The sequence below is a fragment of the Eptatretus burgeri genome, chromosome 10 (assembly GCF_056783735.1).
Source record: "Eptatretus burgeri isolate ZD-2024b chromosome 10, Ebu_testis_v1, whole genome shotgun sequence".
Lineage (NCBI taxonomy): Eukaryota > Metazoa > Chordata > Myxini > Myxiniformes > Myxinidae > Eptatretus > Eptatretus burgeri.
The window spans coordinates 43,667,194-43,688,462 of NC_140970.1; the positions used below are offsets into that span (position 1 = coordinate 43,667,194).

A 21,269-nucleotide genomic window follows, 5' to 3' on the forward strand; every position below is an offset into this window, starting at 1 on the left:
CTTTGTCAAAATTTTTTAGCCCGATCCGTCAAACTCTATGACTAGTATGCAATTATGTCGCGACCACCCATGTCGCCTATGGCTTGTATGTCTGGTTGCATGTAATGGACAGCTCTGGAGGCCAGAGGAGTCAACCAATTTTGATGAAACTTGACAGATAGGTTCATACCAGGATCGAGTTCTATGCTTTTGAGCACCGTTGCTATGGAAACCACCGTTGCCTTGCAAAGGGACTTTGAAATTTCTGAAACATCCTAAAAAATTTATTTTTTCGAAAATCAAAAATCGGCTTCCATGCTTTTATGCGCATTATAATAAACCTCTTTGTCAAAAATTTTCAGCTCGATTCGTCAAAAACTGTATGACTAGTATGCAATTATGTAGCGACCACCCATGTCACCTCCCGGCTTGTCTGTGTGTTTGTATGTAATGGACAGCTCTGGAGGCCAGAGGAGTCAACCGATTTTGATCAAACTTGACAGGTGGGTTCATACGAGGATCTAGTTGTTTGCTTTTGAGCACCGTTTCTATGGGCACCAGCGTTGCCTAGCAACGGGACTTTGAAATTTTTGAAAAAGCCTAAAAAAATTATTTTGGAAAATCAAAAAATTCTTCGTGAACTTTTAACGTCCACCGGCTAATGCCGTCCACCAACTAATGCCGTCCACCATCTTTAACCTCTATCCAATGGAAGGCATACACATTGATGAATCACCCTGCCTTTGAAATACTGAGATGACAGTTTATTAGCTGGGTCAGATTTCAAACTCAGGTTAAACAGCTAAGCCCCAGTCACAACGAACCCACGACGCATTTGTTCCACAACACGACAGAAAATTTGGGCAAATCGTGGGTCATCGGGGGTCGGCGCAAGACAGTCCTACGAAAATTTGAGCATCGTGGCATCGACTTGCCGTCATGAGGCAAAATTGGACATGCACCTTTTTTTGCTCGACGATTTTTTGTGGTATCTATGTCTTGTGGCTGTTGTGAGTCTGTCCTACGACAGTCTTGCGTTATATAGTCGGGAGACAGACGTGCGAGCGTCCCAAGAGTGACCCACGACTGTTGTGTGACAGTCTTGCGACAGTCGCACGCGCATCCCACGAGTGAACCACAACCTGATCATGTGAAAAGCAGCCCCCCCTCCCCCACCGACAATGCCCGACAACTCTCGATGGTCCCACGACTGTCTTGCGACACACCCACGACATATCTATTTTTTCTGTCGCGTCCCCATCGCCAAACCATCTTTAATGTGTCGTAGCCCTTGTGACCACTCGAAATAGATTTCGGGCATGTTGCAAGATGTGGCCACGACAAATATTTCATGGGTCTACCACGACAAAATTTCATACGATCCATTGTGCCCGGGGACTAAGAGATGAGTATGTGTACCCTCGAGGTCGAAGGTACACATACTAATATGCTTCTCCCCTTTCTATTATCTCCTCCCAACCTTATTTTCCTTCTCTACCACAATCTCCTAACCTCTCTGTCTCTCTCTCTGTCTCTCTGTCTCTGTCTCTGTCTCTGTCTCTGTCTCTGTCTCTGTCTCTGTCTCTGTCTCTGTCTCTGTCTCTGTCTCTGTCTCTGTCTCTGTCTCTGTCTCTGTCTCTCTCTCTCTCTCTCTCTCTCTCTCTCTCTCTCTCTTTCTCTCTCTCTCTCTCTCTCTCTCTCTCTCTCTCTCTCTCTCTCTCTCTCTCTCTCTCTCTCTCTCTCTCTCTCTCTCTCTCTCTCTCTCTCTCTCTCTCTGTGTCTCTCTGTCTCTCTCTCTCTCATATCGTCCTCCTTTCTTCTACTTTTCTCATTTTCAATTGGTAGCAAGTCAGCACCCATGGTGCTTCGGTACGAAGTATACTGCTTCTATCGTTTTGACCATTCCATTGCTGGACGCCAAATTTGACTTTTGAAATCGGAACACACTGTCCATGTAAGAAATTACAGCCACAATCAAACCAGCATTCACCAAGCATTGTCATGGAAGGGAAAACTAAGAAAGCATCTTTCAATAACACTTTATTTGACATTAAATGATGAATTGGGAATTGCCATTGTTGTGATGTTTATGCTTCTAAAATGCCATTTAATTGCAAAACTAGTGTGAATGCTTTTATCAAGCGTTGCTGGTATTTGGGGATTGGGGTGTTCAAGATTGATTAAAAAAAAAAACAATTCTTGGCAACTAGAGCAGTCTATTAGCTGGATTTTATATCAATGTACGTTAAAAAAAACAAACAAACAAGAAAAAGCACAAGCAAAGCTACGTTATCACATAAATAAACCGTGTGCATCATCTCACCTATTGACGTGTGTTCTTAAATAGCGCTTTACTCGTTTACAGTGGATTCACCAAGTCACAAGAACACAAGTGAAAAATTAATACATAAAACTAGAGCATTATATCTATTTATGTACACTTGATTGCCATAAAAGATTCCGCTCCTCCGACTCAAGGATGTTTAGTTTTTCTCCGATATATCGATGATGAATAACTGCAGCTGTTCTTTAACATGGAACCAAAAGGTAACATCTTCAGGTGTGTGTACGAAGTCTTACTCCATGTAAAATATCAATTACCTGGTGAAGGTGCTGTTAGCATGAGGTTGATGGCCAAGCAAATCATGGCGCTACACTAACCGTGCTTTAAGTTGACTTTAAGCCTCTAGGTTGACGGTGCGAACGTTCCATACAGAATGAAGTGGATGTGACAGTAGTCACACTAATTACTTTACTCCAATATGGCAGTGAATTGTGTTTTGCCATTAAGTTTAAAAAAACAAAATTGCAAGCTAGCCAGAGGACAACAGTGAGGAACGACTTTGTTTGGCCTATGCCTGGGGAGAGCGAGCAAACTTCTTCGTCACATTCGATTCCACCTGATTAGGTTTTTGATATCTTATCCAATGCTCCATGAGTTCCAATCTTACCGTTTTAATTCCAAAGGGAGGCGATCTATTTTCCGTTACTCTAATATGGCAGTGACTGTGCATACCATCTGGGAGTGCGAGCAACTGACAAAGTAAATCCATTGCACCGAGAGTTCATCTATACTGCATTCTTTTATATTTTGTTGCGGAATGGCAAAACAGCCAATAATCACATTTCATCAGTTTCAGTGAGTGCTCAGTGTTGGTGACAACAAACGGTGTTATTATTATAAACACGAGTATACAGGAGCGTTGAATCATGCAAAAGTCTTTCAGTGTTTACTGCGAGTTTCCTAATCCAGAGCAAATATCACTGCAGATATTCCCTTAAAAAAGAGAACATCTTATAAGGTACAAACAAGCAAGACAAGTCAAATTGAGAACATTTTCTCTTAACTTGATTAAAATGCAATTCTCGCACGATTTGGTCCCAAGGTGATCGGTAAGCGAAAGTATTGCTCTACTAACCCATCACTAAGGAAGCTGAGCATATCTGTCTAACAAGAAGCTCATCACACACAAATGTACTCATCATGTCTGAACTCGGGTTGTATTTTTTTTTCTGGAGCTCTCGGTAGGTTGTTCCACCCCCTCCTCCTCCACTCCAATCTAGCAAAGTTCTGTGCTTTAGTTCTGTCAACCTCTCACCTTTTGACTTTAAGCCTGCTTTTTTTTTTAATCACACCGACTTTCATCACCTCGGCCACAGCTTGGAACCGGACTCGACTGCCGTGGTTGTGAATAAATGCCCAGGCAGGGTCTAGGGATAGGAGAATGTGTGGAGTTTAGATTTGTTGGTCCAGGAGACCGTTGCTCATCAGAGCAAGATGGGCCGGTCGTGAGGTCAGAAGGAACTGCAGAATCAGTGCTCAATGCAACACCTGAGGATGAGGAGCTTGATGCCGTAGTGGAGTCTTGTACCGGGCTGTTACCTGTACCCTTTTGTCGGACTGGGCCAGCCAGTGTTTCGCTGGCAGCCGCATTCTTGGCACGTAGCTGGTTCATCATTGAAGTGACACGGACTGCTTTCTGTCGGGACAGGGATTATATGTGATCAGAGTGGAGGTCTACAACCAAAATTAAATACGGTGTGAGGCCAAAAAGGTTTATGTCCTGCATGTATCGTGATGTATGTCTCTTGTTCCACTGCCCCCCGGAGCCATCATTTCTATGGCTTCCAATTCTGGAGTTGAATTTGTTGGTGCAAAATGAACTTCCAAAACTCAGATACTAAAACTTCGTAGTAAATTTAAAGTGAACGTTGTAGTGCACTAAGTTATGGAGCAACTGTACATCAATAAAGGATTTTATAAATTACAAGCCTAGAGATATGTACACTCGCTTCTAAGCTGTCTAGCCTGGGTTTGAATCCAGACCCAGCCATTAACTGTCGTCCCGGTGTTTCACAGGCTTGGTGATTCATTAATGTGAATGGATGTTATTAAATGGGTGTCCCTTCTGCCAGCATTCATTTGTGCACATTAAAAGAGTAGGCATGCTAGCGCTTTTGTGAAGTGTCCTTTGTGAAGAGTAGGTGTGCTATCGCCGGCACCATGAATACATTACAAATTCCTGCCATAACCAGCAGAGGGCATTGTATCAGTGGCACAGCCTCGGCTTCGGCAATGACACTACCTTGCAGCCTTGTGCTGGGTTTCAGACTGGTAAGCATAAGGCACTGTCTTCTTGAATTCATGACAGTGTTGTCTTTCTTTGGGCACTCTAAAATATATGCGTACTCGTATTATGAAGTGTAACAAATCTGATAGATTCACTAATTTTATACAATGGGGATGGTATATAACTTCATATTTTACTGGCTTAAGCTTCAAAATAGAGAGGGTGCTCTGGCAGGAGACAAAGTGTTAATGCTTACTTTTAATGAGAGGGTTGAGGTAAGGGAGGGGTTGAGAAAGGTCATCAGTTCATACAGGATGGGATAGGGGTGTAGATTTCTGCCCTATTTGTGTGCATAATTTAATGGACATTGTCTAAACATGGAAAAACTTTGACATATGTATTCCGCTGAGTCTCAGAGCGAAAATGATCCGCTTTTGACGAAATAAAGTTCACCAAAAGTTTTCTCATAAAGTTTTTTTTTCCACTAAACATTTGATTAATTCCATATAACAATTACACATAGACGACCCCCTTTAGTTGTAAAACATAAATTATTTGAGTTTGTTAAATGATGAGAACAAAATGGCCAAAGCATAATTCAAGGCATGCGTCTCTGTACTCCTACTTCTTTAATGGCCCCAAATAATCCCATCTTCTTGTAGGGTTTACCGAGGTGGAAGTTTTACCCTACTTTCATAAACCGGCTGACTTGGCTTGACTGTCGACTTGAGCAGATTTGGGCAGGAATTTGTACTTTGTTCAGGGTGCCAGTGATACCTCGCCTACTCTTCGTGAAATATATCCTGGGATCTCTAAACTTCCTTCAACTAAAACCAGCAGATGGGACACGAAGCTTCAGGTCCATCCCAGGTATGGCACAACCAGTGATGGAACGCCCTACTTGAGAAGCACCAATCTGATATAGTCGGGTCAGATATCAAGCCCAGAGTAGACATCTCAAGGATAAGAGAGTTACCTCTGCGCCATCCTGTCGGGTTTCATGCATACATCTCTCAACCTAATTATTTCATTGATAAATGGCCTTAAATTACTGCATGGATGTGAGATAGTAGGAGTCTGTATGTAGGTAGTTGATTTCTAAATGTGAAAAGTGATCTGAAAACAGTTCTAGAATCCTCTCGATGCGTGTAATCTGAATTTACATGTTACCCCTTCTGGATTGTCTGGAACTTTGGTTTAAATGCCCATTTTAAACACACGGGCAGCATCCATATGAATGTCCGTTTGATAGGCTCCAAGTTGTCAGAGTCCTTTGAAAATAGCTCAAGGTTGATAAGGATGTTGTTAAAGAAATACAGCAAATGTGGTTCAGGTGCCCATTTTCTGAATTGGCATTAAATCATGTGAAAATCTTTAAAAAATTGATTATCACAGGCCTTGAAATAGGTGTAAACATCCACCCAATCATTTAAATTACTTCAAGAACCTGGTTTTTTTTTTTCTTCAAATATGGATTAGGTGATTAGGTTCCAGCTCTTCCACAAGCATTAACTATGTTGTTGTTCATCTTTTGGCTGCTCCCGTTAGGGGTCGCCACAGCGGATCATCCATTATGATCCGCATACTGATTTGGCACAGGTTTTACGCCGGATGCCCTTCCTGACGCAACCCTGGTCACCTCTTACGACACAGGGATAAGGATTGGGTTTTGCCATGATTCCGGGCTGCCCTACACCCTCTCAGAGGGCGGCCCAGCGCAGAGCACCCATCCTCAAGCGATCCTCCAACCCAAGCCTCCGAGTAGCCGGATTACAGGCGCACGCCACTACGCTCGGTTACAAGCATTAAGTATGTATACAAAAATAAATAAATAACAAATTGCATCGATATAATGGGCCAGCAGGTATTAGATATTCTGTATCCACATTGAATGGAGGGATTGTTATATTTGGAAAAAGGGGAGTTTTGCATCTTGTAGTGAAATCAAATTTAAAAGCTAATTATCAAGTTTGTCCCAAAATGGACCCTCGTCTGTAGATTATCTGTGGATTAAGTGGCCCTTGTCCCAAAATGGATCCTTATCAAACTGAAATACGCAATTTGGTGTCTGTCTGTCTGTCTGTCTGACCATGATCCATTTGGATGTTACTTATTCAATCTCAACCAAACTTTACAGGACTAAGGGTCACAATGTAGAGGTTGTAGTGACTTAATTTGCCCCCCATCCCCAATGGGGTTTTCCTCCTTGGGCAAACGCCATGTTAACGTGTACAAATAGCTTATTGTGGAAATTTGTGGGGCACCCTGACCGGAAGTAAAAAATATTGTAAACCACAAACATGTATGATTACCTTTTTAAACTGTCACTCCTACTGCTTAACCAACCAACCAGTGGACCATACTCTGTGCAGAGCATTGGTGCTGCCTAAGTGGTCTCCTTGGCTTTTGGGCACAATCATGGCCGGGTCACCACTCCGACACAGTATACCAGCAAGCTGGCACTCATTTTGCCGACCTTAGAAGGATGACAGGCAGAGTCAACCCCACCTGGTATTAATTAAACAGCTGAGCAAGATTTGAACTCAGGATCCTAGGATCCCAAGCCCACCACCCAAACCATTATGCCAACACCAGGCATACTGTTTACCACTAAACCGAAAGGGAGGAAACCCGACGTTCTTGAGGCATTCTATGCTTGTCACATTCCTCACAGACATAATGGACCCAAGCCAAGATCTACTATCATCTATATACCCCAGATCGGTTAATAATTGCTCCTAAACGAGTCAAGCATTTTATCACTAGAGAGAAAATATCACAATGTTTTAGCTTCTGTCATCGATAAAGTCTGTCCTTCATCAACATTAAAAAGTCTGTCATCAATAAAGTGTTATCACAATGTTCATTAGGGATGCTTTTCAAGGTCTTCCTTGCCAGATTCAATGTCTTGAACACCTTGTGGATCAGTATATTCACAGTAACTGTTCTTTGTTGCATGGTACATATCTGTACAGGGAAAGTTATCTTTGTAGTAAGACCATGACCAAGTGTCACATGTCCCTTGACAATTGCACTTGATGACAGCCATGATAGCAGATGGTGCATAACCTGTAGTCAGTGGTTGTGCTCCCATTTCCAACCGAACAGTCCACTCTTCACATCATGCAGTGGCATTTGTGATACATGAGCATGTCACCATGTGTAGATTTGTACTAAGGCTCTCAGCAGATACTGCCTGAAGGCGTTGGGTGTCGGTGTAATGCCAACGAGCTGCCTTTAGCACAGCTCGAAGCCACACATTTTGAAAGGGCTTGTACTGCTGTTTTTGACAGCTGTGTTGTTTGCCCAAATTATTAAAACCCCTGAACGATGTGATCATTCACAGTGTCTCGTGCCAGATGAAGACTCCAACATGTCCTGTTTCCTCGTCCAGCAAATTTCCCAGTGGTATCACAGCCAGCTGAAGGATGCCAGCCCAACAATCCTGCTGCTTTCTCATGTCTAATGTAACTTTACAGCCAAACAATGTCATAGTCTTATCCTGCCAAACGAAAAATGTTTGCGCAAAAAAGATATGAGCTGCAGTGTAACAGCAGGAGTAGTACACCGGTAAATGAGCTCCATATATGAATTGTATCTTGAGACGATGCATGATGTGCAAAGTGGATGGCATGTGTAATCAGCATATTGTATCAGCTTCATCACGAGTCCATCGTCAGGGTTATCACTGGCTCTACTTTTCCTTCAGTGTTTGTAGGCATTACACTGGTATGAACATCGTAGTCTGTGAATGTTTTCTTCTGGTCTTTGAAGGTCTTCCTAAATGCATCTGTAAGGAACATTTAAACCTCCTGTTTTGTCTTCACATGACTGAGGAACTGAGCCATTGTAATGTTGACAAGATTTATAGAATCATTCACTACGAAGTGGGTTGCTGCTACATCTTTGTTTCTCTTTTTTCTCGTTGTGGCCTTTCTTGAACTCTTGCTGTACGGATCAAAGATCAACCTTATCTTGTCATACATCCCAGGCTTTTGTACAATTGTAAATTGGATGATAAAATTCAGATCAGATATTGTTTCCATATTTGCTCCATCAGGAATTAAGTGCAGTATGGCCATACCATCTATTATGATACATTTTAGTGGAGTTTCAGGTGGATGCTATGTTATTGTCCGAGTACGAGGAACTGGTTGGCTCTGGTCATCGATCAGCATTTGGAAATATTCCCTGCAATCTTTACCCATCCCAGTTTCCAAAGAATCAATTCATGTGCCAAAAAGAGTCAATTGATCTCTCTGCCTATGTCATCCAAGGCCAACTACACACATGGTTTACTGACTTCCTATACTCTCATAACCAATGTGTGGCATTCAAAAGAATCCTTTCATCTCCTGTCAAGGATGGAGTGCCCAAAGGTGGTGTTCTGGGCTCTGTCCTATACCTGATCTTCATCAACCATCTCTCTGACTCTCTGTGAAATCCTCCTTATCTATTAGCTGATGACTCCACTCTGTGCCGTAACATCCCTCATCCTTCAGACAGGCAGGCTGAAGCCTCTTCCCTCTCTTCAGACCTTGACAAAATCACAAAATGTTCAAACTTTGGGAATGTCTTTCAATCCTGAAAAATCTCACACTCTCACCATCTCTTTCTGAAAGGACAGTCTGGCAAACCCTCCTATCTACTCTCTCAACAATCCTCTTGAGTAAGTTCAGTCATTTATACTCCTGGATCTCACTATCAGCCATGATCTTTCTTGGGCAAACCACATTTCAAAGTTGGCCTCCAAAGCCAGCCGCAGACTGGGCATCCTCCGTCGTACAAAGTCCCTCCTTGGCACACCTGAACTTCTTTCCACCTACAAGGCCTTAATCTGAAGCTAGATGGAGTACTGCTCTCCCCTCTGGACTGACTTTCCTGCCTCACATCTTGCTCAGCTGGATGCCGTGGAAATGAAGGCCTTCAAGATCATTGTAATCTCCCATGCTGAAGCTGAGTCTATGAGTCTGTCACTTCGTCATCGCAGACAGGTTGGTGGTCTCTCTGTGTTTTACTGCCTCCTTTCTGGTCTTGCACCCTCTGCTCTTTCCGTGCTTTGTTCCCCCACCCAGGTTTCTGTTGGGATCACACAGTCTACCATCAACCCCCTTCTGGTGAAATGATCTAAATCCAGAATCAATGCTCATCTCCCCTCATTTGTTTCTCTTTTTTCCCACCTGGGGAATCAACTTCCACATCCTCTTCAATCCAATTCTTCCCTCCAGGTCTTCAAGACAGCTGTTCTCCATCATCTCAGATCATGCCCAATCCAAAACCATGCTTTTTTATACCCTCGCTAACCACCACCCAAATCCCCCCGCCTTTCAATGTACCCATTTTAACTCCTTGGAGTTTCCTTGTGCATCTTGTCCTCCCCATGCATGCGTGTTTTGCATCCTGTTTTTGTCTGTTACGGACTGATCCTTTCAGTGTACTTGCTCTTCCACGAGCCAGAATATGTATACAAAAATAAAAAAAAATAAAAATAGAACCCATGTTCCATTCATCATCTATTCATTCATCACTTTTACACTAGATGCTTTATTGCCATCATCCGCAAGGTGTTCTGTGACATGTTTTGAAGCTGTCTAGCGACTTCACTCTTCTCAAGGAATGGGCATGGTGAATCTCCTTGAAACAAGCTCCTGGGATAAGACACAAACTCAAAGTTTACAATGGCTTAATTTTCATCTATGATGCGAGAGGACTGTGAAGTGACCAGATATCTGCCAAGTAAATATCTTTCCTGCTTCATGTAGCTTACAGACTGATTTGCTGCTGTCTTTTTGGCTCTGAGATTAGGTTTCACAAAAGATGGCAAGTTGTTCCTGCTGACTTTCTCCCACAGCCTTGTTGTCTCTTTTTCAAGATGCTTTTCCACAAAGTCTGTACAACTACTTTCCTTCAACAGTCGATCTGATTTGGGACTCTTTCAGAAAATGGCTACCAAATCCAAACTTGATATACCAATGAAAGGATCATATAAGATACCAATTCTTGTACCTCGACCATTTTTACTAACTGTTGGCCACTTGACAGCCCAACGTTTGTAATTTTTTGTGTCCGGTAGCCATTTTGAATAAATTGGCACCTAAACCAGGTTTCCCAAAACTTTCAGTGTTGGCAACATGACAATATGGATTATACTTCTCAAGACGATTTAGAAACTCTTTTCAGATCACTTTTAACATTTAGAAAACACATTTTCCAGACATAATGAATCCTAAGAAGAGTCTATTCATGTGCAGTGACCTTAGTCTTCGTGGTCGGTGTTCAAGTTGTAATATCAGCACTCGCTGCAAAAACTGTTGAGCAACTTACTTTCCACCGGCTCTTGGCAAAATTCTTTTCCATCTGAGTGCATACACCTTCTTTAATGTTCTTGCTGGAGGCAGCACTCCCGGAAATCCTGCGGCATACAGAAGGAAAGGCAGCATCACAGATTTCAAAAGTATTTAATTAAATTATTGCCTTGCTTTATTTCACTTTTCCATCATTCCATGTGAATCAATCAAATTTCAGGAATTTTTGATTTGACCTCTGTCAATTTTGATGCAATTCGTTGAAGATATTGGTGTTAGTGAGATGTGAAAACTTGCAAACTATTAGGTCTTTGTACCCACCAGTCTCTGAGTTATAGATTATTGAGATTTTGACCATTTTGGGGCTTGGAAGTGAGCAGATTTTCCCTTTCAGCCAAAAGCTCATTTAGTTATTGGAAAACAGAGGTGATTAATACAGCATTGGAAAGGCCTTTAGCAGTTCTATCGAACAATACCACTTTCATCGATATTCTGTGAAATACAAATGTTAATGTTACATCATTTGATGACATTTCACCTCACCTTGACAGAGAGCTGCAACATTGATTTTCTAAGATAAGATAAAAACTTGAAGGACACCTCCAGAGCAACACTTGTGCAACTACAACAGCACTTGGTAGAGCGCATACCTCTGCCACACTGAATCGTTGAAGTTTTGTATCCCACTGCATCTGCATCTGGACGTTAACCAAAATCTAATCGGCTTGTCCTTGTCACCTACCAACTCATCCACCTAGTTTTGTCGTAACTTGTCCACAACTTTTTGAGATATCATGCGAGATATCGTTTTTGGCCGCTTCTCTCAATGGTAAAGAATCACTTGAAAAAAAATCTAGTATCTAGATCCAGATCTTCACCAAAATCGAATCAATTTGTCCTTGCCATACACTCAACCTGTCCGCCAACTTTCGTTCGAATCCATCAATAACTTTTTGAGATATTGTGTTCACAGACAAACAAACAGACAAGGGTGAAAGCATAACTTCCATCCACCTTTGGTAGTAGAGGTAAAAATAATGTTTGGTAAACAATTTCATCCACAGATATTGATGAAAATGTACCCATTACTCAGTGGTGAGGATGACGGATTCACATTTGATTTAGACTTCCAGGTAGTTGTGGTAACTATGAAAAGAATTGTTTCAACAGATCATTCCATCCCCATTTATGTCCACCCCATTCAGGAACTATGTCGCTTGAGAAATTTCCAGCCTGCTCAGCTGATACACTCTGCCACTTGATGTTGGATAACCAGCGCTTAGAGTATACTTGTGTGAAACAATCGACTGGCCTTATCTTTGCAAGTATTAAAGAGAAACTGAACTTCAAATTAGTTGTCTTCAGGAATTACTCAGATGACATGTGCCAGCATCATTGTCTGTCATATTCACATGAGCCGTAAGTTCCTGGGATGTCCTTCATTTACAACAGTTCTCTGATTACTGATAAGTACAGTTTCCTTTGAAGTGTCCATGCCACATTGTGCTGTGTAGTACCCCATTCAACTGCCACACAGGCAACAGTTGCCTTATTACCTGCTGACCTAGAATTGATAAGATATTTGTCTGACAATATGGAACATGTCCTTCAATCCAGGCAAACCTCACAGTTTCTGGAAAGTTATGAAATTATCTACTTCCGTGGTCAGCCTCTGGAATAGATTCAGTCTCTTGAACTTTTAGACCTCATCTAGATAAGTACAGTTTCCATTGAAGTGTCTATGCCACATTGAAATGCTATGGAGTCATGGCTGAGTCATTCATTTCCTCCTTTTTTCTCCCACTTGTGCAACCACCTCCGTGATGCTGTTCAATCCCCTCTTCTCTCCAGTCTCAAGTTGGTAGTACACCACCATCTCACAGCATCATCCATCTCTAACCGTGATTGTTTCTACATCCATTTACCTCAACTAACTCAACCATTTTATTTCTAGGTTTCCTCCTCTCTCTCATTTCATTTCCTGCTGAATTCACCTGCTACCCCACTGCCCCAATGTCATACGTTTGTTGCCTTTATGTTCCCTGTCTCCTCGATTTTCCATGAGCCTTGCCCTTGTATATAAATAAGTAGCTCAAAAGAATTTCTTCACTTCCCTGACACCATTGCATATCAATGAAATTATGAAGCTTCCTTGTCTAACGATTGTGACAGCCCCTTTAAAACATTTTCTCTTCCATTTTAGACTTATTTTTCTTCTTCAACATATGGACTGCTGCCTGCTGGAACACTTTCCTTGGCCCACACATGGACATGTCTTGGGGTCATGATCTCTTGATTGTGCAGCCTTTGAAGACTCATTCAATCAGCCTTACTTTGGTACAGTGCCACGTACACTGTCAAATGGACAGAGTTTCCATGGAAGATGGCAAAAAATCCCAAAATACTGTTCATGGCAGAACTGGTTGCAGAAACGCTTCCTGTTTTTAGATCCTCATGGAGGATCTCAATCACGCTGTTGTTCTTGTGGACTTTTTTGTTTCACAGCCTACAGTTTTCATCGAAACTTCCTGAAACTTGGCGTATATATGTAAAAATACCCTGCGCAGACAGTAACCATCTCTGATTTTGAAAATTCCTCCGAGAAAAAAAAAGTTATGACGTCAAAATATCTCCGTTAATGGAAATCGCCGAAAAAATTATCTCCGAAACTAGGCAGGCTTTTTGAATTCTGTTTGTGGGAATCGAACAGGGCATTAGCAGAGATGAATTACCGCACATATGATACATCACTATGACGTCATATCCATTTTATGACGTCATTCCTATTCTTTGACATTTTTTGTTTCACAATCTAGAGTTTTCATCGGATCTTCATGAAACTTGCCATGTATATGCAGAAAGCCCACGCGCAGACAGTAACCATCTCCGATTTTGGAAATTCTTCCTAGAAATTGATGTCATAATGTTGCCGATAATGGAAATCGCCTATACCATTATCTCCGAAACTAGGCAAGCTGTTTGAATTTTGTTTGCGGGAATCAAGCCGGGCATTAGCACAGATAATTTATCGCAAACCTGATACATCACAATGACCTCATATTCGTTTTATGACGTCATCATTAAGAGGACGAGGATCTTAGCTCATTCGAGGTTGTTATACTGAGATGCAGCATCGTTTACTATGGAGTCATGACTGAGGTGGTCCAAAACAATGACAAAACTGACATGTTTCATCATCTTCTATTCAGTGCAATGGTATAACATGGCATCATAAGGGATGCAGAGTAGCTGGGTTGTTGGTCTAGTGAACGCTTGCACTGCATCTTGGGGCACAAGTGAATAATTATTGACAAAGTCTCTGATAATTACTTATCCATTCTTCTGTCTTGTGCATGCTGCCTTCTCTCCAGAAATGAAGTGTTTTCCACATCAGTGTTTTCAAGCTTTTGGCCCGCATGTCAAAATAAATATTCTGCCTTTTTTATGATCATTTAAAAGCCACTGTGATCCACAGACTTGTGTCTGACTTCATCGAATGATAGGTTATCAAATATGTCCAGTCAGCCTTTTTCAATACATATAGCTTTGGACAGTCCATGGCTTTTCTAAAACAAACAAAAAACATCCTGATTGTGCAGGATTTATGCAAGTCATCAGTAAAATAAGATGCTGGTCTGTGACCTCAGTCTCATATTATTCACCAACAATCTGCTTGAAATCTGTTGGATTTGTAATAATACTGGCCTGCAGCATCAATTATTTATATTCTGGTGGACGGCGCTGACGTATGCACTGTGGATTTCACTTGCCGCTGGCAGAACTGTTTTTCAGACAGAGTTCGACAAACTTGTAAAATACAATCTTCACGTGTGGATGTTCTTCCATATGGCAGTCCGCTTTGGTCAGATTTCATAGAATAACATGCTTCTAGATTTTATCTTTGTTGCTACTGATGTTAGCTGCTAATGATTTGTAGCTGAGTTTTATGATCTCTGAAATTTTCTTTGTCCTACTTTTATGAATATCGTTATTCTTGGAGATTTTAACATTTATGTTGACTGTCCTAAGTGCGCTCAAGCTGTTGATTTCCTCAATCTGAATGACTGTTTATCACTCGTACAATATGTCAAAGTACCCACTCGTAATCAAGGCCACACATTAGACCTCGTTATTACTGGTGATATTCCTGTTATTGATCTTTCTGTGTTGGAACTTGGTATTTCTGATAACGGGGCTGTGCTGCTGGACCTGTCCATCTCTCCACCTATGTCTTGTCCTAGGCGTATCATGACATTCCGAAACCTGAGATCCATCGACCCAGGTTTGTTTTCAGATTCCATTTCCTCCGTTTGCTCACCGGCATGTAGTGAGATAGCTCTTGAGGAGAAGGTTGACTTATACAACCATACTCCATAATAATTTAGATAAATTTGCTCCTGAAAAGTCCCATCAGGTAACATTCCCCTGCTCATCCCCGTGGTTCACTGATCATCTTCGTGAAATGAAGGCTCTGGGGCATAAACTTGAGCGCAGGTGGAGAAAGTCAGGCCTTACTGTTCACCTGCAGTTTTTGAAGAACATCACTGAGATTACTCTGCTGCCCTCAAGGTAGATCCTGCCAGATCCTCCTTCTATGCCACCCTGATATATAGCGGCAACAGCAACCCTAGGCATCTTTTTTCTACCATAAACCGTCTCCTAAAGCCCTTTGATTCCCCCCCTTTGCACCCACGACTGCAGATTGTAACTGTTTTTGAGATAATTTTTTTTAGAAAAAAAATTGCCGGAATCAGACAGCAAACCAGGTCCACTAAAAATAGTTTAACTCCCCTCACTGTTGCAGCCCTTTAAACTGACCCATCCCAAAGCATCCTTGTTGAGGTTACTCTCACTGCTTTATCTGCCATGGGCGTTTATTCCTTTGATGTTTGTCCCACTGTCAGTTCTACCTTGCTCTTCCATAAGCCTCCCTCCTGTAAAACTAAAAAATAAAAATAAACCAATGTCACCCCCCAGGGTGACCAGTATCTTGCCAAAATGTGAACATGAGTGACTTATTTATTCGATTAAAGTTACTCAAAAAATAAGGGTTTCGTCGACCTTGATGCTTGACCTTTTTGTGACCTTAACCTTTGACCTTGACCTTTATATTTTCGTGCGGTTAATGGTATCTCTCCAGGATCGTTGTACATGAAATATCAAGAGATTTTGATGAGAACTGAGGAAATAAAATTTTCATGAAAAATCCGTTTTTTCATCATGACATCATCAAATGACGTCATAGCGTCAAACTTTTGACAGATCTGGAAAGCACTTATCAAGCACTTTCATATGAGGTATTACTCGATATGGTATCTAAGATTTCAAAATTTGACCTTGGGGTCAAAAACTTTCGACTTCCAGCACTAACCATGAAGGTCAAGGCCGATCACCACCAAAAATTAATCAGCTGAGTGCCAGACCATGAACTATATTCCCATGAAGTTTGAAGACGATCCGATCAAAATTACTCAAAAAATAAGGGTTTCGTCGACTCCCCTGATTTGCGACAAAGTGACCTTGACCTTTGACCTTGACCTTGAAGATTTTATGCGCTTAAAGGGACCTCTATAGGCCTCTGATATGCGAAGTTACAAAAATTTCCAATGATAACTGTGCTCTGCAGAGTGATCGATACGTGATTACAGACAAAAAAAAAAACATACAAGCTGACTAACATATCTTGCAAAAACTTCGTTTTGGCAAGATAATAAAAAATTACCCCCATGTGGGGGTGACGGTCATCTCTATAATACCACAAGTTCTCAATGTTCAGTTATGACCGAAGACTACTGCGCAGTTCTACTGCGCAGCTCGATGATTAGATGACTCGATGATTAGATTGGTTAAAGATGACTCGGCATTTTGGTGCGCACGAAATTATATTTTGAAAATAAATGCCGACGTTTACCTTTCGGGTTTTGAAACTTTTGCACCTTTGGCGGAAAATGTATAAATATACAAGGTCAGCTGCTATGCAATGACACCATTCACTAACTTTTACCATGCCCAGTCGAGAAGACATAGCCTCCTGAAGGTAGGGCAGTTTTTGGAAACTTTGAAGTCACGAGACGCGAAAACGAAAGCGAAATTCGAAAATCCGTCCTGACCAAATTTAGATATTGTCCCATACGTTCATATGCCACAATCAAATTCAAGATCGCTTGAGAAATGTAGGAGGGAATAGATTTTGAAAATCGTCATTTTCGCATTTTTTGCCAACTTTGAAGTCACGTGACACGAAAACGAAAGCGAATATCGAAAATCCGGCCTGACCAAATTTAGATATTGTCCCATAGATTCATTTGCTACAATCAAATTCAAGATCGCTTGAGAAATGGCGGAGGAGATAGAATTTGAAAGTCGTCATTTTCGCAACTTCAAAGGCTTCGTGACCTTGACCTTGACCTTCGGTGACCTTGAAAGTCATACCATCGTGTACGTCTCATCGACCTCTATCAGGATCACTAATGACCAGATCTCCCACTTCAACTTCATTGTGAACGGACGGACGGATGGATGGACGGATCGAAGGACATCGAGACCCATATTATTAGGTCATGCTCAAAGAGATGACCTAAAAGGGAGACATTCCCTCACCTTAACCAAATATTTATTTTGCACTGACTCACTTGCTTCATTTTCTTCATTGTCAGCACCGCAAGTTTCACAACTTTCACTGTAAGTACTGTAAGTACTCGTAAGTTCCATTCCCTTCGATGTCTTGATTAGTAAAGACTTTCAGCAATTTGTTCAAAACCTTTTCTTTGGAAGTGTGAGGGTGTGGGAGAACCATTTCCTGGGTGATTGGCCATAAATCTCTCCAACTACGAGCTTGGCTAAGATGCAGCTCGAGGAGATCACAATTATTTTGTTGACTCGTATAATTCGTGATAAAAAACGTGTATGTCCTGCACACAGTCCAACAATGTCTTCACATTTTGTTCTCAGGGATATAATCTCCTTTTCCTCTTGTGCAGATGCATACAAAGTGTACCAGAACTGATCAATGGACACAGTTTCTCGAGACCTGCTCCTAATAAGCAATTTGCTATTTTTCTGAAAGAAGGAAATATGACAATTAGCTATCATGTGCAGCCTGTGACTGCTTGGTTGCATCGTTTTCTGGCAGCGCAGCTGATCAGGCCACAGAATGGGTGAACAAAACCTGCAAGATGCAAAATGGCATCATTGGTATCACAAGAAATGACCAAGCAAGAGACAGGTTCTGTGTCACGTGGTCAGAACGATCACGCATCTTGCAGGATACCAGACGTCTCTTTGGCCTGGAAGATGAAGAGGAAGAATCTATTTTGAATCGTTCTGATAGCCTTGTATCACGACCGAAGCGTGATGCTGATGATGTGAGGAAGCTTGCCAAACAGCTTGAAAGGTTTGATGTTTTCAGAGTGCGCACTGCATCACCAGAAGACGGAGAAGATGAAAGCGAGGATAGGGATGTCCCACTTGTTTCACTAGCAACAAAAGACATTGCGCCCAGTGATGTAGTCAATGATCTCCTCACAGCAGAAGATCGAGGGAAGCAGTACCTGGTATCAAATGTGAAGCAGCGACTGGTTGATGGAAGTGTACAGTTCTATGATACTCTCAGAAAGCACTACTCAAAAACCTTTGCCAATATGTACAAGACGGCAATTTCAACTCAGCAGAGTGCACAGAAATCCATCAAGGCTGACAGAAAGTTAATGCAGCGGCTACTAAATGCTGTAACTGCTGGCCGGTCAGTTGAAATGTAGTCTATCCTGAAGCATGAGCTTGCCCCAGTGCCACTGTCTTTGGCAAAGCACGGAGGTCAGATGAACTCAACCCCAAAGGCAGAGCTGGTCAGTATCTTGATGGCTGGAATAAGTGTACCCTGAGATGTTCCAGAAGCTGATATGAAGACATGTGTGCTGATTGATGGTCATGCACTAATCCAGACACTTGGGAAGCCCCATGGTTGCCAGACATTTGGCAACTATGCTGATGTCATTATGCGCACTGTGATGAACCACATTGGTGAACACACAACAAGAGTTGACGTAGTGTTTGACCACAACACTGGAGATGAGTCAATCAAGGCTGTGACTCGAGCAAAGAGAATGGGCAAGAAGAAACCGATTCGCAAGATCATTGATGGGCCAGATGTCCCCCTACCCCAGGTTTGGAGCAATTTCATCGCCTCATATGCGAACAAGGCAGATCTTGCAAGGTTCATTCGTGAGATGATCATGCAGAAGGGTGAAGATCTCCCCGAAACATGTGAAGTGGTAACAGGAGGTGGATTCTCCAATGCTACCGATTCCAGATCAACAAGAAGGGAAACAGTCAGATTTCATGGCAACCACAAAGAGGCTGATACAAGGCTGATACTCCAGTCATGTGAGGCAGTCAGTGAAGGATATGAAAGGTTGGTGGTCATATGCAGTGACACAGATGTTTTGCTGCTTCTCTTACACTTCATGCCAACCAGAGCAGCTCAAGTATGGATGGTTTCTGGAACATCAAAGAAGCGGAAGTGCTACCCAATGCATGCTGTATCAGACAAACTGCCACAACCTGTTAGGGAAAACTTGCTGAGTTTCCATGCACTAACAGGTTGTGACACAACCTCAGCCTTCAGTGGCCATGGGAAGAAGACGTGCTGGAAAACTTTCCAGAGTCAGCCACTCCTAGTCAGTGGAATTGGTTGCGATGGAGAACTCGCCCAAGTTGAGCAGTTTGTATGTCATGTGTATGGCGTTCCTGCACAGCCAAGTGTGGATCAAGCCAGATTCCATGTGTTTGGTAAAGCCAAGAAGGGCCTTGATTTGTTTCCTCCGACCAGAGATGCCCTGGATCTGCACAGGAAACATGCCAATTACCAGGCAAAGATCTGGTTGCAAGCAGATCGAGAATGCATCAGGATACCATCCCCTGTGGACACTGCTACCTGGGTGAAGGAGAAGACTTGCCTGGTACCTATCTGGACAAGACTGCCCCCAATTCCAGATGCCTGCCTTCAGCTGATGACCTGTGGGTGCAAATCCAAATGCCAAACAGCTCAGTGCACTTGCTTTAAAAAAGAACTGAAGTGCACTTCTGCATGTGGCTGTGATGCGATAGAATGTTGTAACCCAGCTGGGCAATAGATTTTCTATAAAACATGCACATAGTACATTTTAGCCACATTGAAATTGTTGTTGAACTAATCTACAGTAACCTAAGACATAACATTTCAATTTCTCAGCTTGGTTCACTGCCAGTGAGAAACTTGATTACCATAATAGGTACTCAGACTACTGCATTTCGAAACTGCAGTTTTACATTACATTGTGTTGTGCATTTATGTAAATTCAAAAGTTTACATCATGTTTTTTTGTTGTCTGTGTATGAAAACTTGAAACAGAAGAATGCATAAAGATATTGGCACCAAAAATGTTTTAATTCTGCCAAAAATAAAGGAAAATTATCATTTTGTCATTTTTTTTGCCATTTTTACCTTTATGACATTGAAAATGACCTAAAAATTGAGAATCCAGGGTGGCATCCACCCACACCTTTTTCTTTATCCTATGAATCATTGATCCGGCATGGATGCCTGCGATAACCATGCGATGCCCCAAAAAGTGTAATATTCCATGTTGGCTGGCCTACTAGGTGACAACCAGCCTACTATAGCCTACTATATATGTCACGCCTACTATAGTGTGACAAACACACACACACATCGGTCCGTGAATTAGAGTAAGGATTTTTTTTTGGCGAAAAAGTGCGTATTATTAAAATTAACAGTGGGTTGTTTATGGTAAACAAAACCTTTCTGGAATATATATATATATATATATATATATATATATATATATATATATATATATATATATATATATATATTTTAAATACTGACTGTCAATCAACTGTATTACTTACTGTCCTGTAACATGTCCAAGTTATGGTGTTCAGCCACTGCCAGCGAAGTGACTGATTCAATGCTCGTCTCTATATAAAAGGAGCCCAGTTTCTCTGTCCATAATGCTTTATTATGAAGAGTTTCTGTCATCATACGATAATGAAAATGGTTCCATTGGAAATGTAATAATCGATTTCCTTGAAAAAAAAAATTCATTCCTTTCATCACAAACCTGCCTGTTTTAAAATCTCGTGTTCCTGGGATTGAGGAAGAAGAAGTGGGACCTCGAGCTTTAATGGAGAGGTTTCAACGGTAACATTTATTAGACGGCTGGCCAACCTAACCTATCGTGACATATCGCAGGCATTTCATGTTAAAAACTGGTATGGGGTGCCAAAAGGTAGAAAATATCTCTGTTGTTGAGAATTTGCCCCATACCAAGCGCAACCAAATCGATTTTCTCAAAAAAATCACGGAATAGAAGCGTCCCTCGCGCACGCTGTGGCCACGCCCATGGTGCTCCGT

General features: G+C 41.8%; 2 protein-coding genes across 4 annotated transcripts in view; one reads left to right on the forward strand and one right to left on the reverse strand.

Annotated features, from left to right (window-relative positions):
- Positions 1-2,005: 2,005 nt before the first annotated feature.
- Positions 2,006-21,269, reverse strand: part of LOC147018433 (caM kinase-like vesicle-associated protein) — a 179,226-nt gene continuing 159,962 nt past the window's right edge. For all 3 annotated transcript variants that reach the window (XM_085898067.1, XM_085898068.1, XM_085898069.1), the window contains 2 exons: positions 10,875-10,962; positions 2,006-3,959 (listed from right to left, as the gene is read on the reverse strand). In XM_085898067.1, the coding sequence (XP_085754193.1) occupies positions 3,606-3,959; positions 10,875-10,962 (442 nt within the window). In that variant the 3' untranslated portion in view covers positions 2,006-3,605. The remainder of the gene's footprint in view (positions 3,960-10,874; positions 10,963-21,269) is intronic.
- LOC147018434 (uncharacterized) lies at positions 18,933-20,172 on the forward strand. The gene has a single exon (XM_085900040.1). The coding sequence runs from the start codon at positions 18,958-18,960 to the stop codon at positions 19,984-19,986; it is 1,029 nt and encodes a 342-aa protein (XP_085756166.1). The 5' UTR covers positions 18,933-18,957; the 3' UTR covers positions 19,987-20,172.